The sequence below is a fragment of the Nematostella vectensis genome, chromosome 7 (assembly GCF_932526225.1).
Source record: "Nematostella vectensis chromosome 7, jaNemVect1.1, whole genome shotgun sequence".
NCBI lineage: Eukaryota > Metazoa > Cnidaria > Anthozoa > Actiniaria > Edwardsiidae > Nematostella > Nematostella vectensis.
The window spans coordinates 12,992,895-13,005,600 of NC_064040.1; the positions used below are offsets into that span (position 1 = coordinate 12,992,895).

At 40.5% G+C, this 12,706-nt stretch overlaps 3 protein-coding genes and 1 non-coding gene across 6 annotated transcripts; 3 read left to right on the plus strand and 1 right to left on the minus strand.

Annotated features, from left to right (window-relative positions):
• The first annotated feature begins 38 nt into the window (after positions 1-38).
• On the plus strand, positions 39-1,670 carry LOC5508222 (muscarinic acetylcholine receptor M4). The gene has a single exon (XM_001628750.3). The coding sequence runs from the start codon at positions 539-541 to the stop codon at positions 1,607-1,609; it is 1,071 nt and encodes a 356-aa protein (XP_001628800.1). The 5' UTR covers positions 39-538; the 3' UTR covers positions 1,610-1,670.
• Positions 1,090-9,733, minus strand: LOC5508204 (mRNA export factor GLE1). 3 transcript variants are annotated; one of them, XM_048730381.1, is made up of 3 exons: positions 6,972-9,733; positions 2,575-3,289; positions 1,090-1,540 (listed from the first exon to the last, which is right to left on the minus strand). In XM_048730381.1, the coding sequence occupies exons 1-2, from the start codon at positions 8,343-8,345 to the stop codon at positions 2,585-2,587; spliced, it is 2,079 nt and encodes a 692-aa protein (XP_048586338.1). In that variant the 5' UTR covers positions 8,346-9,733; the 3' UTR covers positions 1,090-1,540; positions 2,575-2,584. The 3 variants fall into 3 exon arrangements, with proteins under 3 accessions (XP_048586338.1, XP_048586339.1, XP_048586337.1); XM_048730382.1 differs by lacking the exon at positions 1,090-1,540 and adding an exon at positions 2,220-2,235; XM_048730380.1 differs by lacking the exon at positions 1,090-1,540 and having other exon boundaries at positions 2,280-3,289; positions 6,972-9,732.
• Trnad-guc lies at positions 9,035-9,106 on the plus strand. Its single transcript has one exon. It is a non-coding gene; the product is annotated as a tRNA-Asp (tRNA).
• An 880-nt stretch (positions 9,734-10,613) lies between the features above and the next one.
• LOC5508217 (mitochondrial E3 ubiquitin protein ligase 1) lies at positions 10,614-12,428 on the plus strand. Its single transcript, XM_032377010.2, has one exon. The coding sequence runs from the start codon at positions 10,753-10,755 to the stop codon at positions 11,341-11,343; it is 591 nt and encodes a 196-aa protein (XP_032232901.2). The 5' UTR covers positions 10,614-10,752; the 3' UTR covers positions 11,344-12,428.
• Positions 12,429-12,706: the final 278 nt, after the last annotated feature.

Consider the following 12,706-nt stretch of genomic DNA (forward strand, 5'->3'; position numbering starts at 1 on the left):
GCGTAGGCTTCGTGGTATAACGGAATTAATCAACACAAGATTGAAATGGAGAAAAAAGGCTGAAATGTATAAAGGGCCCTGTGAGATTTGTATTGTTTTCTACCATCGTCGTTCTCTTTGGGTAATGGTCCTTTATGGAATTGAGCGCAAAGCAAAAAGTATTATTCTTTTCGTAGTGGTTGCGTAAGGTCCCCCTTATTCATAATCTGTAGTCTTAATGTAATCGTATTCGGTGTTCCGGTTCGAATCACAACTACTGGGATATTTTGTAATTGGGGGAGGAAGCACACATTCGTAAAAATTAGAGATAAGTAAACAGAATAAATGAACGCATGCCACCTGCATATCAAGAAATAACCGCTGCGACTTCCAAGATCGTGTCAGCAAAAAAAAGAATATCTCAATAATAAGTTGCTTGTGTAGTTTTATGGCTGTACGAAAACGACTGCGTAAGTAGGCTTCAGTTGATTGCTAGATTGCTTAAAGCAATTTAGGCGGCTTAAATCTTTTAGTCGCGCATAAATGACAAGATCTGAAGATGGCTAACACTTCAATACAATCGCTTAACTTCGACAGACTTCTTAGCGCATTGCAATCGCGAAGTGATGCCGAGAAGTGGATAGAATGCGCCGTGTGGATTGCCCTAGAGATAACCATCTTTACAGGGAATATCCTAACGCTCAAAATAATCCTGACAAACAAAGACTTGCGGACGATTCCGAACTATCTGATCGTGTCCCTCGCGTGCTCTGACCTCGGCCTGGGGATATTTGGAGGTATCCCTACCCTAGGCGTCCTCGTGGAAGCAAAATGGCCCTTCAATGAAGCATTATGCCAACTGCAAGGCGTGTCAGCGTTAACCATGGCGTCTGCATCTGTCCTCAACCTTACCCTGATGGCAATCAACCGATACTTCAAGGTAGTAAAGACAAGGAGGTACCAAGCCTACTTCACCAAGCGCCGAACTCTCGCCTATATCGCTTTAGTTTGGCTTATGGCATTTTTAGTCGCGGCTTCCTACCTTCTGATTGGCAATAGGTACAGTTTTAACCCAGGAAAGGTATTTTGCTTCATACAGCCACAACACCATATATTCCAAATATTTATTTCGATAGTTTACATTACATTTCCTTCTGCGGTTATAGTCTACTGCTACCAAAAGGTCTACATGGTCATCAAGACCCATAACAAAGCTTTATCTGGCTGGGGAGCTCGAAGGATTGACCCTAAAGTTGGCAGAGCCGAACACTGGGCTGACCACAAGGCACGCCCGGAGCCCGGCACGCACGCCCGTGGTATCAGTGTACAAGAGATCAACATAACGCGCACTCTCTTCAGTATCGTAGTGGCGTTTCTTGTTTGTTGGACGCCTGCTTTCGTTATTGACATCATTGATGTGTATCAGTTAAGGTGGTCTCTGGGGAGACGAGCGTATGTATCATACACATTCCTGGTGGCTACAAGCAGTACAGTGAATCCTATTTTGTATGGAATCATGAATCCAGCGTTTAGAAAGGAGTATCTCAAGTGCTTGGTCTATCTGCGGATTCAAAATAACAGTGTGGTAACGACCAATACTTCACCAAGCAATCGAGATTCAAAAATTTGATTACATTTCCTTGCAGATTATGTAAGCAGCTGGGTCTGGTTAAATAAAAAACTGCACAAAATATTTTACCAAAAATTTCCTTGTACTATCAATCACGATCACTTGTCTGAAAAGAAAAGCAGTGCTTTCATTTTGTTCCTCTTGCCTTTTGATGCCTTTTTCAAGCAGGCTAAAAGGCAGGTGCTTTTATTATACCAAAACAATTATTTTCTACCTAAAAACATTGTGTATATGGGATTTAGGATTTATAAGGCTTCTACCACTATTACACATATGAAATAGCGGTAAGGTTGACACAACAGAGCACGGCTCCAACTCAAGTGTAACCTCGGTTAGTAAGCACTGTCACTGGGGGTGGTCACTGCCAGAGGGTTTATTGCGTCCCCAGTGGTTCTTTTACGTCCCTTCGGTTCAGGTTAATATAGTGCAGCTTGAAGAGACGGGACTTCCGGTTTAGTGTCCTTATCCGAGGAGACTGGAAACACGGGAGAATAATTTCAACTCACTTGTGACAAATTCGATTCAAGGCAGGAACCCGGAAAAAATCCCCAGTTTGAGCCAGGATTCGAACCTGGGCCACAGCGGTGAGAGGCCGACGCGCTAACACACAGGCCACCCGTGCTTCCCTATAGGTAGTATAAGTATATCAGTCATAATCCGAAGAATTATATCCGTCCAATCATGGCTGTTTATTTGGTCACGTGGATGAGTTTTGAAACCACATCAAGAGTGCTCGAGTTCCAAAACTAATCAAGACACTGCAAGAACAACGCATGTTATTTGATTGCAAATATTGAGCTTTTGTTAAGTCATTGCGTTAGCATAACGGGTATAAAACACTCAAAAACAACAAATCTCTCGGGCTACTACCCTCGAGATTCATTGTTTTCTTACCATGACCAAAGACTGGAAATCGTTTTTGATACGCTACGTAAGAGACTACAGACTGCTGCTGTCTTAAGTACCTTTGCTACATCAATAACCGAACAATCGTACATTCCCACCCGACGAGTTCCACCACTGAGAGTCCAGAAAACCCTCAGGGCATGGAAAGTTCTTAGAAAGCATGCATTTTTCTAAGAACCCCTTTAGACGAACAACAGGTCCCATCTGTGATTCTGCTGTTACGCCTTGGATCTTAGACACAAATTCCTGGCACAGAATCTGCATCAGTTTCCAAAACTGTCCTCTGTACAGCTTGACCAACACATGACCGGCAACTTCCAAGAACTCGTAGACAGCTGTTGCTGTATAATCTGCCCGAGGAGAGATATTCAAGACCCTTGCCAACCATGTCCATCCATGTGAGATACCAAGAGGGTGTGGCTGCGCAGTTCCCTTAGGGGGTGGTGATGACATGATTGCCGCATACAGGCGGACCGTCCCAGTCATACGTTTGAGGTACTTATCCTGAGCCTCGATCTGATCTCCTGAAATCTGGTACCCTAGCCCCTTGTAATAGTCAATGTCAGATGTTCCTTGCGCCTTGGGGATGTACAGGGGTACGAGAAATGGGCACTCCCTGTAGAAGTGTGCAAGAATAAGATCACCCACGTCAGGAAAAGCAGACCACACACCAATGGCAACAGCAGCAGATGGGAAAGCAGCGCTATGGTTAGATGACACTTGACCAGAACCTTGTTGGACGATCTTCTTTGCTAACATGTTTTTGCAGTACAGCTGTGGAGTGAGAAGAGGCATGGTCAGGGGTCGGTTCAGTACAGTATGTCCAATCAGTGACTTGCACTAAGAGATCATGCTTTTGGTGGCAAAATAACAGCCACAAAAAGCAACTTGTTTAGCCCTTACAAATCAGCTGGACCCACCCTTGATTGTTTTAAGGTAATTCATCCTACATAATACCATGATCCCCTGGGATTCTTTTGTTTTCTGAGGGACAATTACTAGCCCCTTGAAAACAATAGAAGGTTCTAAATTTCCCTCATGTATTAATAATGAGGGAGATTCAGTTTCTAAATTTCCCTCATTTATTTTATAATGAGGGGAATTTAGAAAAAGACAAAAGAATCTTTTGTCTTCTAAATTTTCCTCTACATCAGTGCATGAGAGATATTAAAAAAAGGTTTTTGTTTCCACCAGGCAACTACGTGATTAGCCCGGAAATAGGCCCTGAGCCAAGAGAGCAGAGTGTTTGATCTTGTGATACCTAAACACACTAGAATAGATCCATGTGGGATGATTTTGATTGCTGTACGCATGCGCGCTAATGACGTCAAAGAACTAAACTGTAAATATGTAGAGCAACTATGTAAATCAGCTGTTTGGTCTGAGAATTGTTCGTGAAAATGTGGTGGTCTCTAGAGGGATAAAAAGAACAATGCGTATGCAATGCCCTGATCCACTGAACCTTCTTCGCTCCAACCTAATACTACTCCTAGTTGCGAGTTTATTTCCTTGGTGACCATGGTATTCAAAGTTCAAGCATGGCATCTCGGGGAACTTAATGATTAAATGTCCCCGCAACCCTGGGGATGATTAGTTAAAGTCCTTTAGCCATCTCTCGGTTGCAAGGACAAAGTCATTTGAAAAATTAGTTTCAGAATTTTATGGTACATCAAGTACAGTAAAACACTTTTTGATAAAAAAAACTGTTGTGACAGATATACTTTATCAGTTTTCATTACTTCACTTTTACAGTGAGGAAACAGAAAGCGGGCCAAGCTGAGCAACTTTGACCAATCAGATTCGATTTGAACACCGTAAACATTTTGAAATTTTTACAAGTGATTGACCTGTGTTCCCATGGTTGACTACACGTACAAGATCAAATTACCAATGTCCGTGTTTCTCATTGGCTGAATTTTTTTTACAAAATGTTCAAAGTTGTTCGGCATGTCCTCACTGTCAACTAAGCTCCACCATCAAAGCCTTTTAAGTGCAACAGTCTAGAAAAGGCCCTAACTCGGGGGAGGTCTTTATTGAGGGTCCACAATAGGCCCCAAAATCTTTATCCTGATTATTTTCCCAAAATCCCATGATCTCACTATAGAAAAGTCCTGCTAATCCATCCAATGTGACATTTCTATCCTGCTTGTGTTTTCCTCGAATTCCTGTAACCCGACCGCACATCCTCAAAAGACTTAATGTGTGGACCATATTTTTTTCCCTTAAGCGCGTAGCTTATTTTATAGAGGCACTTATTTGAGGGAGACTTTAACGAGAACGTGTATGATTGGCTATTTTTCCTGTCAATCAGCTAATTAAGGTGTCAGAAGAGCTTTCAGTCAATGGCTGAATTAGTTAACTAGGCACAATAAGGTTTAATGGGGTTAAAACCTTACCCGATGTCTATAGAATCAGAGGTCCAAAAGGACACTGTAGTGTTGAGCTTTCATCTTTGTTTGATATGTTTGGCGATTTGACAAGAATGAAATTTTTTATGATTTCACACAAGAGAAACAGCTGATACATTTCACAAGCTACAGTATCAATATATATGTGAAATGTTTGGCGTTTTGACCAGAATAAACTCAAAGAACCATAACAAAATGTATAAGTTCACACTAACATCTGCAAATTTCTTGTTTACTTGCATTACAAAGGACAGTAGTGCGTTTAGTATAACTTTTCAAACTTCGTGCGCATTTCAAAACACGCATTACGGTTATATGTTTCACGAACAAGCTGTCAATCTACATGTGATATGTGTGGCGTTCTGACCAGAATAAACTCAAAGACCCGTAACAAAATGTTTAAGTTCAACCTAACATCTGCGGATTTCTTGTTCACTCTCATTACAAAGGACAAGTAGTGTTTAGTATAACTTTTCAAACTTCGCACGCATTTCAAAACATGCATCACAATAGTTACTCGCCTGTAAACAAACTACATTTTACAAGCTTTCGATCTATGTTTGATTGTCTGGGCTTTTGGTCATAATAAACACAATGACCCATCTAAAAATGTTTGAGTTTACACTAACAGCTTCGGCTTTCTTGTTCACTTGCTTTACAAAGGACAGTGTTGTGTTGAGTATAATTTTTTAAACTTTGCGCGCATTTCAAAATTCGCATCAGAGTTATTCGCCTTAAAAACAGTACAGATCTTTTAAGATCTTTTAACTCTACGGGTCTATGAGTTCATTCTGGTCGAATCACCAAACATATCATACATCGATTAAAATCGATGTAAAATCGATTAAAACCGATGTATGATATGTTTGGTGATTCGACCAGAATGAACTCATAGACCCGTAGAGTTGACTCTTCATTGTTTTTCGTCAAAAGACGAACGAAATGTGTGAAGCAGCAAGTAGATTGCAACGGTTCTCGCTGGCTATTTAACAAGCTCATCAGCGAGACCCGCATATAAATAGTCTGCTATATTCAAGCTTTAATCGAGTATAAATATTGTTGCAAAGAGTAAATAATTTGATGAGTTTGAGTTAATTTCGTATCGTGCCGGTTCACAATCGCTAAACTCACGCTTGCGAGACACTCAACGACCTTTGAGTATCTCAACTTCCTTATAACTTTTAGATTTAATCGCCAAGTATCACAAGGCAAGCATATCAAATCTTACAGTACCTGACTTTCTTGTGAATTTAACTTACTAACAACACCCTAAAAATCATATAACATTAGAAGCTTTTGAGTAGAGTTTTTCATCTCCGCAGATATATGATGATTCGAAAACCTTCGCCTGTTGTTGTTGGCTGGTGGATAATGTAGCCAGGCGAAGGCTTGACAGGGGGGCTAAACAAGCTCTGAAAAGAGCTCCCTGTCAAGTTGCGCTCTTGAGCTTGTATTCTCGTATCTAGGGAGCTAAGATTTGAATTTGAGAGTCATTTTCTATGTGAGAGTTTCTTTTGTCACGAGTCGAGGCTATAGAAATTTTTATAAACGCTTAGTTTAATAGAATGAATGGTGAAGATAATTCGTTTTTATAAAAAAAAATTCATCAAAGCTTTTGTCCTAAATTTATGAAAATTTGCAAGGTTATTCCCAAAGTGTTCTTATACCCGAATCAGGTGATTGATCTCTTCCACACGTTTTTGTTTTTGGCCAAATCTTTGACTACCTAACGTCAGTCAAATTTTAACCGAAATACCTGATATTCATACCCCTAAATTCACATTTGAATTTTGGTAAATTTTACATATTTTGATTGATAAGTTTTACCTTATATTACATGAATCTAGTTAATGATTGTAATTTTCTAACATAGTAAGTCTTTTGTTTTTCGAATAGGAGTGGTAGGTTTGCTGGTTTCGGCCTGATTCTCTGTAAATGATGTTTGGTAATTAATGCAAATTAGAGTTAAAGCGTCATTTAATTATATGCGTGATTAGGCAAATGACACTAGGTTCTGTGCGATGAACAACTAAAATATTGAAACTCACCGAGGCAAGTGGATGACTTGAGAGAGAAATGGTCTTCCCAGTGTTGGTCACAGCCCGGCCATTCAACAGCTCTTTCAGTGTCTGAATCTTTTCCAACAAATGTGACGGGGATGTGTCTGATATCGTATTAATGGGAGTGGTCACTGCTTTTTGTAATTCAAGTTTTAATTTCTTCATATCTTTCTCTTTGCTGGAAGCAAGTGGTTCTATCTCTTTTTCTGTTTTCTCAAGTAGTTTTTCAAGCCTTGTGTATTCTTTAAAGGCACTATCAGATGTGCAATCCACCAAATATTCAGGAACAGATTTGGCCTTTTCCTTTTTTTTTCTAGCTTCAGCAGCTGCCCTCTCTGCTTTTTTCTTTTCTTCGTCCCTTTTCCTTTCCTCCTCTTCTTGTTTCTTAGCTTCTGTCTCAGCTTTCTCTTTAATACCTTTTTGTTCAGCTTCAGCTACAGCTGTCATCCCTTTATTCAACAGCACTTTTAACATCCCTATGTATTCATCCAACAGTCTAGCTGCATTTTCTGCTGGCCTACCCATATCTACAGATGCCTTTACAGTGTTCTGTGATAGAGAAAACACTTTGCTTGATTCTTGAAGGAAAGTTTTTGTAGTCTCTGGTAGATAGTCAGCATATTTACATTGCTTCACAGCCTCGTCAAGTTTTTGCACCAAAGCATGTATCTCATGATGTTTTGAGCACAGTTGCACAAGTTCTTGTCTATTTCTCTCTTCCTCTGCAATCAAACGCTGTCTCTCTTCCACCTCACGCATCTTTCTCTCTGCCCTTGCCGCATACTCTCTGTGTTCTATCTCAACCTCCCTCTGCTTATTTCTCACTTGCAATGTTTTGTTTCGCTCATCTTCCTGCAAAGCCTGGACATCTTCGAGAATCTTGTTCCTTAGTTCTTCCTGCTGTTTTTGCAAATTCAACCTTTTATCTTCCTTAAGCTTCTCTTCGTGGTATTTGTACATTAACGCACGCTTCTTTGCCCGTTCGTTGACCTCCTCTGCCTTCTCTTTTTCACGACTACGCAAAAGAACATGCGATACATCCGGTGTTTTCTTGTAATCAGTTCTCATAGAATAATTCAAATTATACATTGTCATAGATCTGTCATTGCTAGCATTCGCTAAAAATTCTTTCTTTTTAGGCTTCTCATTGCTTCTCGGGTGTCCCTCTGTCTTCGATGCTTCCTTGACTGTCGGTGATGACGATGACGATGTAGCATTCTGAAATTTCTGTAGAACATTCTCGTATTCTATCCCTATTATTAGTGGTGTTGTGCAAGGTTCAATCAACTCTTGCTTTGTAGGCTGTAAATCATAGTTCAACTTCCCTTTGCTGGATTGCTTCAGCCCCTGAAGAACATCCATTCTTCAAAAATAGGAAGGAAACAAAAAATGGCGATTTCTGTTGAGACTCACTCGTTCGCCGCCATTTTGAGAAAGAATGAGCCCGCAACCCTTTGACTAGCGGACAATATTTACCACAGGAAGTCAATACACCAAAAACTTCTCTGAAGAAGTCTTATTAAAGACGAAAATTTGGCAGAGTCGAATTCCAGTTTTTGGTGTATTGTTTTCATTGTTCTGGTACGAGATCACGACAGTTTGGGCTTTTTGATTCTACCACAGGAAGTCGATGCATCAGAGTCTTTTCATCCTCGGAGACCCAGGGGTGTTTTGCTCTAACGTTTCACTCGCGATTGAAATGTTAGAGGAAAATACCCCTGGGTTTCCGAGGATGGAGTCTTTTGTGAGCAAGTTTGTATTATATATCTTTTCGGGATGAATAACGATAATGATGAGAGTAACTAAGTATAAACAAGATACCAAGAGAACGCGCACTTTCTCTTTTTAGATTACCCATTACATCATGCATAAATAAGATATGATGATATCCGTGTAAAAGAAATGGCATACGGGGATTTTTGGAGTACGTGCGGTACTTGGACTTTATTGCGTTGCCAAAAACCTACCCGTTCACATTTATTATTATTTCAATACAAGTTTTATTAAAATCACAAATCTATTCAATATTTCGACACTTTAGAATCAGTACTTCCTCGGTAGTATAGTGGTGAGTATCCCCGCCTGTCACGCGGGAGACCGGGGTTCGATTCCCCGCCGGGGAGAGGAAGGACTTTTTTTTTCTTTTTTTTCCCCTTTTCTTTTAGCAACCCACACACCTGTCTACTCGCCTAATTGAATAATCGTCGAATCTTCAATTTTTATTCATGTGTTCCAACTCTTATCAAATCCTTTAACTACGTGGTTCACAAAAGTCTGACATTTCGGTTTCGGTGTCCGGGTTTCTGTGACCACCTAGTATTTACTTAGTGTACCAGTAGCGGATCTAGGGGGAGGGTTAAGGGGGCTTAACCCCCCCCCCCCTCTTTGGGCTACCAGAAAGCCATATGTTACAAAAAACATTTCCCCCTCTCCCCTTTGTCGCTGAGCCCGCTCAAACTGTGTCGTATTTACTGCCTTCTGACTTGGTCAATCTCGTCCCCAGAGCTTTATGGGTAATTTTCAATATCAACTAGACGTTATACTTGCACCTTTATGGCTGCTGGTTGTCGGCGCCTGGTTGAGTGGCTAGTGTCTAACTAGTTAACGTTGCCGAGTCGTTATCCTCCTTGACCGGCGTGCTTCTTTGGCTAAAACTGCCGGTTTAATGGCCGCAGCCGGCTTCTCGTTCATCTAGATGTCTAATCAGGGCATCGCCAGGCTGTTATTCGGCACTATGTAGCGGTCCAGTGGTGCTTGTCAGTGTTTGGAGTCAGGAGGCACCATTCTCTACGTTCCTCAGTCCCTCCTTTTCAAGCACCCTTAGCATAACTTAGCAAGTTTTAGCAATTTAAAATTGAGGATGACCGCGCGCTCCTGGGTCTAGCCCCTGCTGCGGCTTGGGCGCCCCCGGTTATTCAGGTCTTCGCACGCATCCTCTTTGAGAGGTTAGCAAATCTCGCTCTACTCAACACTGGATTCGCGTTTTCGCCCCTCCCACCTCACCCTTATGGTAGCATGCCAACTAACTAGGTAAGTATATTGAAGGTGTGACGGGTATCCCCCTGGAGGGCGGGGAGCTGTGGCCCGGAGGCCCGGCTCCTCGGGTGCGCTTGGTTAGGCGGTAACCAAGCTGACCTGACCTCTGACCTGACCCCAAACTTATCCAATCAGACAATGAGTTTAATTTCAATATCAACTAGACGCCATATTGAAAATTACCCAGAAGACCTTGAAGACGAGATTGGGCGATAACTTCCAACGAATAAATATTCTCACAACATCAAAACGCTGAAAAAAAAAAACAGCTTTGGACAGCGAAAAATATTCAAAGACAAGCGAAGTGTCTTGCTTGTGATTTGTCAAAAGACAAAAAAAAAAAACATTCCAGACATATTTTCGTTGTTTAAAGGTCTAACCAGTCGTTGTGTAAACCGTTGGTACATAAGTTACAAAATGGAAACTTAAGCAATCAACTGTACCTTTTTTTGATTTGTAAAAAGAAAAGAAAACCTTTTTATTGAGTTTATCGATATGTGCGTGCAATTGAACCTGACGGGCAACCTGCTGTGCAAATTACTCTATTTGTGATGTTTTCAACTTATAGTGACGCGATTTCTGGTATCGGCGAGCAAAGGCGCCAAATGGACAACCAACAATAGCTCCACGTGGTCTCAGCGAGAGCAGGTCTTTTTCAGTTACTTTTTATCAACAAAAACAAATTCACCTAAGAATCCTAGACAGTTCCTTCGATCGCAAAAATTGCCTTAAAATGCTAGAAATATTTAACCGTTTAAAAGGAGTTCAAATTTTTAGACTAGTTGCTTCGTTTGTAAGCCTTGTTTTTCTTGTTCATTCAACAAGTTTTCTGATTTTAAGATACGTCGGACACAACTCTGTGACCATAGCTTCTGTCTATATCATTTGCTTTGTTTCTATCTGGGTTTTCTTGTCCCGAATAATCAAGATAATCTACAAGAAGAGAAAAACTGAACGAGAGAGCCTGATGAACGCTTTAAGGACGGTCGAGACGTCGAAAATTCCTTACGTTGTTGACAGGTTTCTGGAACTTGACCGCGCAGGGGAAATGGCGGATGAGAGAATTGCACAACTCCCTATCGACAAGCGATGTGCGGTTTGTTTCAGCACCGAGGCGTGTATCACAACTCTACCTTGCGCACACAAAGTTGTCTGTGGTTGGTGTGCGTGGCAGTCATTGAAAATCTCATTCGAAGATGGTTCGCCGCATCGATGCGTCATTTGTAGAACTGAGATTGAAGACTTTACGGGCAGTCTGATAAAAAATTTGATGCATATCAAATGGAAAGACGTCAAGAAAATCATCAACGAAATCAAGGAGTAACAAAGGGGGCGTTTTTTCTCGTTATCACGTTTTTCCGAGAAAAAGCCTGAGAAACCTTCAAGTATACTCTACGTACGATCAGTCTAAAAAAAGGATGAGATTGAAAGATCACGATCGTGAAACGGCACGGTCTTATCTGTCGAAAAACAACAACAAATACAAGCTCAAGTCTCAACAACAAAATTAATTAATGATGCTTATTGGGAATTTTGGATACTAGATCCTTATTTAGTTCCTTTATTTGTGAATGAACATTGTCGACCACTACACCTATTTCAAAAAGTTTCACTTGGAGAATGTGTAGTTCCAGAAAATATCCATACCCCCTAGAGGGGGGTCGGAGGTATGACCCCCCACCCCTCTGGAATTCCCAACCCCCTGGAAAAAGATAAATACGGTAACTGTTAAGGAAAAAGGGAATTTTACCCTTCATCCCCTCTGGGAATTCCAGGGCATCTAACCCCCCCCCCCCCCCCCCTCCCGGATGGGGGGTATGGATATTTTCTGGAAGTACACAATCCTTGAGTCGTTACCCACATGGCTTCATGAATATCAAATGAAAGAGTAAGTTAAGACAAATCCAAGTTTGGGGAATTCTAGCATTGTTTTTATGTAAACATGTATATGTCTAAACCAGGAATCAGTGATTCATACGTTACCTATGAAGCATGTATGCGGATAAAACCAATTGGATTCTCAAGTGCGACCTGATTTGAAATAATTTTATACCCCGCAAATTAATTCATGTTTTATTTTTGCGGCCTTCATTTCCTTTAAGGCACATTTGAATCTTTTATTTTGATTATGTGGGAAAATAGCAACTTGACATTAAAATAGCAGTTTTTTTTTATATATAACAAACTTGTTTAGGATTTAAGCCTAGAATGGCTCTTATTTAGAGTGTGCTTTTAAAAATGGGAAGCTCTAGCCTGACAGGTTCTTATAGCTTACATCTTTGTACACGTAATTTTACTCGAGCCATACTAGCCATACGAGATTTGATTTAAGACTTGGCAAGAGAATATGGTCACACTCTCTTGAAGTTGGATATTGTTTTTTAATGTGATTCAAAAATTAAAGTATTGAGAAAAAAAAAATACATATATATATTATATTTATTGAAGTCCCTTTTGAACTTGCAACATGGTTTAGCAATAACAAAGGTTCTTTACATTTTTTGTGACCCTTTTCAAACTAGTTTGAGAAGGGTCACAAAAAGTTGGGCCGACAAAAACCTCAACCGATAAAAGAATCTGTAAGAATCTGGATTATCTAACAGGCCCATCTGCTTCAAATTATCAGTCAAATGCTCGAAGAAACTTTCAAAATATGCAGTTTTTAAAAGAAAACAGGAAATTGTTAT

Coding starts and splice junctions, on each gene's coding strand:
- LOC5508217 (XM_032377010.2), top strand. CDS start 10,753: ATGCTAGAAATATTTAACCGTTTAAAAGGAGTTCAAATTTTTAGACTA.
- LOC5508204 (XM_048730381.1), bottom strand. CDS start 8,345: ATGGATGTTCTTCAGGGGCTGAAGCAATCCAGCAAAGGGAAGTTGAAC. Junction 3,290..6,971: donor CAAGTCATCCACTTGCCTCG/GTGAGTTTCAAT, acceptor CTCACTCCACAG/CTGTACTGCAAAAACATGTT.
- LOC5508222 (XM_001628750.3), top strand. CDS start 539: ATGGCTAACACTTCAATACAATCGCTTAACTTCGACAGACTTCTTAGC.